At 37.1% G+C, this 10,022-nt stretch overlaps 1 protein-coding gene across 1 annotated transcript in view; it reads left to right on the forward strand.

Annotated features, from left to right (window-relative positions):
• Nucleotides 1-1,036: 1,036 nt before the first annotated feature.
• LOC107665256 (E3 ubiquitin-protein ligase BRE1A-like) overlaps nucleotides 1,037-10,022 on the forward strand; it is a 14,971-nt gene continuing 5,985 nt past the window's right edge. Inside the window, exons 1-11 of the mRNA XM_016456062.1 lie at nucleotides 1,037-1,118; nucleotides 2,010-2,200; nucleotides 2,809-2,877; nucleotides 3,427-3,525; nucleotides 3,626-3,773; nucleotides 5,151-5,336; nucleotides 5,430-5,545; nucleotides 5,623-5,769; nucleotides 7,301-7,375; nucleotides 7,939-8,058; nucleotides 8,538-8,717. Of these exons, the coding sequence (XP_016311548.1) occupies nucleotides 2,033-2,200; nucleotides 2,809-2,877; nucleotides 3,427-3,525; nucleotides 3,626-3,773; nucleotides 5,151-5,336; nucleotides 5,430-5,545; nucleotides 5,623-5,769; nucleotides 7,301-7,375; nucleotides 7,939-8,058; nucleotides 8,538-8,717 (1,308 nt within the window). The 5' untranslated portion in view covers nucleotides 1,037-1,118; nucleotides 2,010-2,032. The remainder of the gene's footprint in view (nucleotides 1,119-2,009; nucleotides 2,201-2,808; nucleotides 2,878-3,426; nucleotides 3,526-3,625; nucleotides 3,774-5,150; nucleotides 5,337-5,429; nucleotides 5,546-5,622; nucleotides 5,770-7,300; nucleotides 7,376-7,938; nucleotides 8,059-8,537; nucleotides 8,718-10,022) is intronic.

Below are 10,022 nucleotides of genomic sequence, written 5' to 3' on the forward strand. Positions count from 1 at the left end.
GAGACTTTAGTCTTTGCAACGTTACAGATCTTCTTTATGCACCAAGAGCTTGTAACACTCCAAAGAGAAAGGAAAAATTTAAATCGCATCATATGACCCCTTTAAATGTGTACTGTTCTCTCTCTCACTCTCTTTCTCACTACACACACACACACACACACACACACACACACACGCACACACAGAGGTTGGACAAAATAATGTAAACACACAGTAAATAGCTTTTAAATTCCTCCATTTGAATGTTGTGTATGAATGTTGTGTATAAGAACATCTGCCAGTTGCTTTAGAGATTTTAAAGCAGTTTTAATTGCAAAGACTTGTTCTTAAAACAGCAACATTGATTTTGAAAATGATTGTTTGGAAGTCTAACAAGTCACCCATTACACTAAGTGCTTGTACTAAACACTGCTGAACACAACTTCTACTACACAGACTAGAGAATACTGACAACGAAAAGATAAATAAAAGGTAATGTAAAAGGTTTTATTTTTTAAATTATTATTATTTTACTGTAGTTTACTGAAATGCCAATAACCCATTTAATAATGGGTCCAATGGGTAAATTATAAGATGAAGCAAAATATATCAGCATCATTACTCCAGTCTGCAGTGTCACATGATCCTTCAGAAATCATTCTAATATGCTGACTTGATGTTGAAAATACTTAATGCTTAATATTTTTGTGGAAAACCCTGATATATATTAGATTTAGATTATATATTTAGATTATTCGATGTGTAGAAAAGTGATGAATAAAAAAATACAGCATTTATTTACAAAAATAGCCTAATTAATTTGCTTGAATATTTCATAATATTTATGCTGAACTCATCAAAGCCATGTCTCCTTTCATTTAATCTGATCCATTTTGTATGCCCCAAAATTAATGCAATAAAAACAGCATACAGAATTGAGTTGTGTTGTATTGTGATGATTTTTGCTGACCTGCAGTCAGTCCTTCCGCCGTGTGGCGGCGCTGCAGTTCTCGTGACTCCAGCAGCAGCAGCAGCAGAAGGAGAAGAGCAACAGCGCTGTGTTTCCGGAAGGAGGCTCGGATGAAGCGCAGCAGCTACATCCACAAAACCATCTCACAATCAATAGAAATCGAAAATAGGTAAGACATTAACACAAGTGCGATAACTGCTTTGTGAGAGCGTTATTAATAATGCAGAGTGAGTTTTCAGCGCTGAGAGGCGTCAGATCTCAGTGTTTTCATAGATCGGTGTTGAGCTCGGGATTTTACTACAAATAACGTTATATTTTCTTACATTCGCGTAACTTATAATGTATTAATGACGGCTACGAGTGTGTGTTAATGTGTCCACTAACAATACAATACCCTTCTATTCTCTGAAATAATATGAAATAAACATTCAGTCTCATGGTATTTATTAATAAGGTACCATGATATTACCATATGATACTGATCTGATACCATGTGATGTGATCAGGGTTTCATGCTACTAGTAACTACTCCTGTCCAAATCAGTTTAGGCTTAGTGTAATGTTTAGTTCTATTTGAATACTACTACTAATAATGCAAATGTTGTTATATTGTTATTATTATTAATACATAAAGAAAAACATTCAAATTGAAATCTGAAATGTGTAGATTTATATATATATGTCAGGCATATTTACATTTAAATGTTAGTATTAAGGGTTTAAAATAGTGTCACTCTTGTTATGAGGTTACAATAATAATGATAAACAACCATTATATTTGTTATTCAACATGAATAATAAAATAAAACAACAATAATTATTATTATTGTTTTATTTTTATCATCTTATTAGCTCGTGTATTGTAACTTAGTCCAGCTGTTTTGAAGCGTAACTGAGCATTTCTCCAAGGATTTCCCCCTGATTGCTGGATTCTCTTGTTTCTCTGCTCTACATTGACTGTGTAAAGGCGGTTTATTTTAACACCGTTCAGTAACGAATGTTCGGCACTGTTGTGATGACGTATGATTGTGTGTTGACTGTGATGGTGTCTGTCTCTCAGTGAGCTGCTGCCGCCGGTGCAGGATGTCAGGTCAGAAGCGCCCCAGCGATCCCAGCAGCTCTGCCTCACTCAGCGCTCCTCCAGAGAAGAAGAAGGGCGCTGAGGATGGAGAGGGAATGAGCACTGGATCTGGAGGAAGCACTGCCACTGCTGTAGAAACGGTCATCAAACTGGGTGGAGGGTCCAACCAGGTCAGATGCTTTCTGAGATCTTAATGTGTGATTCATGCTTTCTGGTGTTTGTGTTTCCCCAAGGTTTTTTTTTTATATATAATGTCTTACATCTTACATACATTTTCAGATATGTGGAGTCTAGTGCTGGGCGATCTACCAGTTCATACCGAATACCGGTGTTTATTTTTGTTATGATATGAATTTTTAAAATACCGCAATATCGGTGTATGTCGCTTAAACAACGTTCGGAACGCGACACTGTTTGAAAGGGTTTTTCACTGTTGCACTGTGGTGAGGGAACAGCTGTATGTGTTACTAAGCGTGAAAGTTCTGAAACTGAAGCTGTAGAACTAATAGAACGTGATGATGATAGAAGAACTCATCCACAATATCCACACTGACCGCCACAAATATCCAATACCGTGATATAAATTTTTGGTCATACCGCCCAGCACTAGTGGAGTCTGTCTGTGCTAATAATTTTGTGTATTTATCGGTAATATATTGTTGCTATGGAAAAATGAATTCTAAATCTCTTCAATTCTGAATTGTGAATCTTAAAACTGATTTCTGAATCTGGTCTCTTATCATTTGGTTCCCATTGACATTGTATTTAATTCTTGCAGGAAGAACAAGATATTAAAGCTCTGCAGATCAAAAACAGGAAGTTGGGAGAAGCCCTTGACCAAAGACAGGTAGATAAGACCTTTATATTTATGTATGATGTTACAAAATATTTCTATTTCAAATAAATGCTTTCCTTTTGAAATTTCTATTCATCAAAGAATCCTTAAAAATGTCAATTTTTGCAGCACAGCTGTTTTTTTTGTTTTTGTACATTGATAATAATAATAAATGTTTCTTGAAGAGCAAAACATATTAGAATGATTTCTGAAGGATCATATCGTGTGACACTGAAGACTGGAGTAATGATGCTGAAAATTCAGCTTTGCATCACAGGAATAAATTATGTTTTAAAATATCAAATAAGTTATTTTTTAATTGTAATAATATTTCACAATATTACAGTTTTTACAGAATTTTTCATCAAATAAATGTAGCCTTTGTGAGCATAAGAGTCTTCTTTTAAAAACGTTCTTTCAGAAATCTCAAACCTTTGAATGCACTATATAATGTTTTATTATACTGTTATTGTAATACATTGTGATTTTCCACTGAAAAGTGGTGCAGGAAACAGTGATACAGATGTATACATGTAAACATAGACTGTTGTGTTGCTGCAGGTGATTGAGGATGAACTGAGGGAGAGAGTTGAGAGGTTGGAGACTCGTCAAGCGACAGATGACGCGAGTTTGTTGATTCTAAACCGATACTGGAACCAGGTCATTTTGGTTGTATTTACAATCTACATAAATTCAAGTTGTATCTCTCTCAAATGTTACCATTTTCAATGCTGAATTTTGTTCCATCGTTCTTTTTCAGTTCGATGAAAATGTGCGATTAATTGTGCGTCGCTATGACCAATCAGGGAGTGAGCCTGTGGAAAGCCAACCTCCTGAAGGACGCAGCTTAAAACCTGGAACACCAGAACCGGATGGAGACTCAAACCAGGAGAGAGCAAAAGACAGAGGTACAAAAAAACTGTTGTAGATGGAAATCAATGGATTGCACAAATCTGGCAGATGTTTCTTACTATTTTGGAAAAAAAATAATAAAACATTTTTTTTTTTGCTGTCTCACAAAACCTTATGTCACAGTCTTGGCTTGGGGCCTCAGACTCAACCGCAGTCCATTGAAAAAAATATTAAAGATCATAACTGATCAGCACGGTGTCTTCATATAACAAAAGTGTTGATTATCAGTTTACTAGGTCTTAAATTTGAGGACGGAAAAACAGGAATCATCAGAATCAGAATTAGCTTTATTCGCCAGGTGTGCAAACACACGATGCCATCTTGGATCTAAAATTTAAACGGATACATGATACAGCTTAATGTGATTAATGAACTTTACAAGGGTATGATTTAATGAAAGAAATGTGAGGGCTGCACATTCAAAGTAAAAATACAACATTGTTGCTTTTTTTTCAAGCTTGTGGTTTCAGAGCTGTTCACAATCACTGTACACCGCACATTTATGCCAAGTGATTGCATACTGTTGATGAATTATCACAATATTTAATTTATGGTGTTTATGTCTTATGAATATAAGAGTACATAAAAGGCCTGGTGCATTTCGGTCTTGTTTATAATTGAAGTCTTTATGCATAAAATCTTTTTTTCTGATTATTATTTGTGACACAATATATAGATTTGACTAATATTGTCACAATAATCTTTTTATTGCATTCAAACACATTATAAAAAAAAGCTTTTACAATTTCTTTGGGGGAAAAAAATTAAAGAATCTTTTATAGAATTTAATGTTTAATACGTTGTTTTATAATTGTTTTTATTAATTAATTTATATTGTATTTTGTATTGTGTACTACTATATTGTTTTTCTAATGTATAATCTTTGCCATGAAATAGCATGTGAAGCTGATGTGGCAATAAACTTAAATTAAACTGTAAACTTTATTATAATATCAGCAAAATCCAATACCAGTCAACCTCAAATTTATTGATATATTACTAAATAAACCATGTATATGTACATATTAAATAAAACATTATGCAGTATCTTAAACTGTTTTGCAGTTGGATATGTGTCCCAGCCTATTTAATTAAGTAAAATAATTATGTATGGGTTTGTTTGTATGGACATATGCTATTAATTTTGTTTGTGCAGGTCTTAAAAAAAAAATATATATATTTCAGAAACTGCCAGTAGAGTCTCACAGTGGTTGAACACTTCAATAAATTCAGTAAATTCAGCATTCGCTCTGTTCCCCTTCATTAAAATGGACAGCCTGTTTTTTTCAAGGCCAGATCTCTGTTTTTTGTATGGGTTTAGTCTTGCCTTTAACTCAGACAGAAATCTGTTTTTGTTGTAATGTTTCATACAGGTCAACAGGGGGAGGCAGCGAGCTCTTTTCTGGCCATGTTGGCCAGCAGCACCAGTGAGGAGATAGACGCAGAGCTGCAGGAGCGATTGGAGTCCAGCTGTAAGCAGGCCAGACGTGTGGTAGAAATCTACGAGAACCTGAAGAACACAGTAGACCAGCTAAAGAAAGATATGGAGTCTGGAACAGGTGAGACAGACTCTACTCTCATGGGTCACTAATCATGTCTTAGCTTTCTGTTCATTCAGCGTTTAACGTGCATTTTCTTGTGACTTCCTTCAGATGGCAGTCTCTGGGATGTCGCTGTCTGCCTCAACACCCTCCTGACCGATGAGAATGAACGTCTCCGGCAGCTGACCGACAGCCTCCAGCAGAAGCATAGTCACATGACCAGCGAGGTTGGTGGTTGATTTGTTGACATGTTTATCTGGTAAGCTTGTCATATTGAGTGCTTACAGTGTATGTGCATGTTTAGTCTCGTCCGCTGGGCCGCGCGGCGAATCGTGCTGATAACAGAATCAGCGAGCTGCAGGTTCTCATTGAGGAGCTGCAGTGGGACATGGAGAAAATCAGACGGAGAGAGAATCGTCTTAACACGCACCTTGCAGAGGTGCTGGAAAGGGTGAGCGGTTTTACCCTACAAAGTCACCATGAAATCAAAATAGGCCCTATTTACCATCTTATAGGCAGTGTTAAATGGAAATTCTCCCTGTGTATTTTCTAAATGCATGTTATTGATCTTATAGTGGTCAATTCATCCATGCATATGTTGGATTTATTTTTTTTTTGACCTTGCATGGGATATAGTATGGGAACTTACTGTTAACAGTTAACCTATTAACAGTTGTTTTTTTCCATAGCGTTTTTACAATATTTTACAGTTAAAGTGGCTTATGCTTTTCCACTTTTGGTTATGCTTTTTCACTTTTTCAACTTTAGTTAGTCTGTAATGTTGCTGTTTGAGCATAAAAAAGATCTGCAAAATTACAAAGCTCAAAGTCCAATTCAAAAGGAGATATTTTATTGAACAGAAATCACTTTTCAAAAACTACAACGAACGACTCGTTTGGACTACAACGCATATTTTCCGGGATTTGTGATGTCACAAATATCGACGAATGGGACGAGACCTGGTTGAGCTGCACTAGAGAAGGCAACGAGTCGGAGACACGCTAGCTTTCCCAAAGCAGACGAACTTAGAGTGCTTACAATCATCTGGGTTTAAATCGCTCTCAAATTGATTTGATTTTGACGCAATATTTACACTGAAGCTCGCAGGCGGCTATGGTAAGGGGCGTGACATTCAGTAAGGGGCTGCCAATCACCAATAACCAATAACCAATCACAACACACACTGGCCCAGCTAACCAATCACAGCACATTTCGTATTTCAGAAGGCGGGCTTTCATTTGATACAGGAACTATTCGAGCCGTTCATGCCAGACTGGGGAGAGAGGAGTTGTAATAATGTAAAATATATGAAAAATAATGTTTTTCGAACAATCTAGTTTGAGCCTGTTCTAGTACAACCCCAAAACAAAATCAAGACTTTGTAAAAGAGCATAATAGGACCCCTTTAAAATTACACTCATTTTTTTTTACAGTGTACTGTAATATTTCATCTAAGTCTTTCCTTTTCGGCTGACATCACCTGGGCCAAAAATATCCTTAACGAATAGCCAAAGAACTATTTTAATGAGTTAATTAATGAGTGATGTGATGTGTGGCCAAGTATGGTGTTGGAATTTGTACTCTGCATTTAACCCATCCAAGTGCACACACACACACACACACACCCGGAGCAGTGGGCAGCCAGCCATTTAGGGGTTCGGTGCTTTGCTCAAGGGACCTCAGTCGTGGGTATTTAGTCTTTGATTTAGGCTACTTGTTATGGATAATACAGGCTTTTATTAATTACCTACATTGATGTCAGTGACCAGTAATGTAGTGAATGTTACTGCAATAATAGCAAATGACAGTGGTTTAAAAACAAAAAACACTGGGATATTTCAAAGTTCTCTTGAGGGTGAACTTGCATTCTGTTTTATGTTGTCTCTGATAGACATTTGTAATAGTAAAACCAAGATATAATATTTTTCTTGTTTTACAATGTGGCAGAACTGATAGATATTGTGCTCTTCCATCATAACCAGGTGAACAGTAAAGGTTATAAGGTGTATGGCGAAGCAAGCAGTGTATGTGGAACCATCACGATCAACAAAAGAAAGGTAAACGACCAGTCATATGAACATTTAGTGTCAATATTTGCACTTGGTGTCAGTGAATCTCACTGTAAACGTGAAGTAAGCAGCTATTTGCACACTGTAGGTTCCTTCCGTTGAGTATTGGGACTTGCAGGTGCATCATATATATATTCAGCTCTAGCAAGTGTACTCTACCATTCAAAAGTTTGGAGTCTTTAAGGTTTTTAATTGTATTTGAAAGAAGTCTCTTATGCTCACCAAAGCTGCATTTATTTGATCAAAAATTGAGTAAAAACACCATAAGTCTCTTTTTGATCAATTTAGTCTCTTTTGATCAATTTAGTGGAATGTAGTTCTTTGTTAATTTCTGTCAATAAATAAATATCTTTACCCCAAAGTTATGAATGGTAATGTTAGTGTATCTTTAATATTTGCTAGCCTGCTCAAACATAAGTTGTTGAGATTGGTAGAGCCTTGGCAAAATGATTAGAAAATGTTGCTATATAAAATGATTTGTTTTGAACCTGAACACTGTCTTAACATTGAATCACAATATGCTATTAAATCTCTTTTTCATCTCTTGTTAGTTTGAGGAGATGAACAGTGAGTTGGAGCAGAACAGAGAGCTGGCAGATAATCGGCTTGGTGAGCTCCAGAAGCTGCAGCAGGACCTGCAGACGGTTTACCAGGAGAACAATAACATGAAGGTAAAGCCCTCGAGACCACATACACCATTACCTTGTTAGATCCATCCTATGCTTATTGTGTGAGTATTGCCTCCTGTTCAGGCAATACCAGATTAAATCTGATATTTAGAGGTAGTCAACTGTTCAGCTCTTTCGGAGTGAACAATTACAAACCCCACACATTCATATCTTGTCCTTGAAAGAAAGCTCCTTATCAGCTAACACTTGAAGACCCAGATACTCTGGAACAGAGTGAATCACTCCTTTAGTATCAGTGGGATTTACTGCAGCTTCCCTGAATGAAAAAAAAAGTATACATTATTAATAACTAAGCATTATTAAAAATAAATGTGAATTGGAACTGGAATGGAAACTGTTGACGTGAAATGAATAGCAATTGAATGCAGTATTGTAAACCATAATAGTGCACTTTATATGAATAATGCTATTAGAATGATTCAGATTCATTAGCAAGGCATGCATTGTTGTCTCTCTGTCAGGTGGAGCTGTTGTCCAGGGCTGAGGAGGTGGCCAGAGAGAGCGCTGAGTATCACTGTCTGCAGTCTCAGTTCTCTGTGCTCTATAATGAATCACTGGTGCTGAAATCTCAGATGGACGAGACCAAAGCTCGACTCAACACGACCAGGAACGCCCGCCTGCGCCAGCTGGACCACATGGAGGTACATGGAGTGATGATGATGTTGTAAGGGAAACCGGTCAATTTAGCTCAAAGGGAATCATTTAAGATTTTAAAGGGAATTTGGACAGAATCACTGTTTTACGGTTGCTCACTGAGACGGCCAGCGATTCATTGAACGAGCCATATAACATCAACTCTGCAATGGATATTTATATCCAAAATATAGTGAAAACACTATTAATTAGCACAGTAACAAGATCGGCAGTTTAAGACATTAACTTGTGAGCACAAAACACAAGATACTTCTCTTTTCAATATGAATAAGGCTTTATTGGATAAATCTAAGACATATAAACTAATCTAGACCAAATCTTAGATTGTCTGATTCGGTCTGATACCCTACAATGTCAATGAACAGTGAATTAAATGATGTTTGAGGATGCTGCAGGCTCAAATCCAAGTAGATGTTGGTTGTCTGTAGGGCTCGGCAATGAATCGCCTGCGATTTTGAACGCCATTTTGTGTAGCTTGTCAGTGAATTACGGCTCTGTGTAGTAAATGGCGCTCTGTCTGAAAGCACGTGCTGGAGATTTACTACTAATCACCAGAAGCAGCTTTACTGACAAGATGCGCATAAAAATCGCATTCGATTTTTTGCACAGCCCTAGTTGTCTGTATACTTTCCCTCAATAATGGGTCACGGTTTGTGGATGTTATTGTCAAGTCAGGTCACCTTTATTTATATAGCGCTTTATTGTGTTAAAGTAGCTTTACAGTGTCAAACAGTCAAAACCGTCAGTTTATCAGTTAAAGGGGTCCTATTATGCTCTTTTACAAAGTCTTGATTTTGTTTTGGGGGTGTACTAGAACATGCTCTCATACTAGGTTGTATTTTTCACATATTTTACATTATTACAACACCTGCACACCGGACGAGAAGCGCAGCGTCGCGCCACATTTGAAAAATTCAAATACATTATTTTCTATGAGTGTAGGCACACCGGCGGCGCCGTTCGGCGTCTGTCCGCGGCGCCCAGCTACGTCGTGTTGTACTTGTAAGAATTGTTCTAAACATGCCGAAAATGTGATGCTACAGCACAGCAGCTCTTCTTCTTCTTGGTTTTCTCTGATGCACTAACTCTGCAGCAGCACTTCTTCTTTGTCGTCTTGTCTGATGCACTCAACAAAGCGTTCTAACCATAGATGTGTATATATACATATCTATGGTTCTAACCACGACCTCACCTCTCCCCACCCGCCAACCATTCAAATTATTTTAATGATATTCTAATGGACCGCTTTGTGACATCACAAAACCCGGAAAACAACACTGTAGTCGAAACGA

This window comes from Sinocyclocheilus anshuiensis, unplaced genomic scaffold (assembly GCF_001515605.1).
Source record: "Sinocyclocheilus anshuiensis isolate Anshui unplaced genomic scaffold, SAMN03320099.WGS_v1.1 scaffold483, whole genome shotgun sequence".
NCBI classification, from domain to species: Eukaryota; Metazoa; Chordata; class Actinopteri; order Cypriniformes; family Cyprinidae; genus Sinocyclocheilus; species Sinocyclocheilus anshuiensis.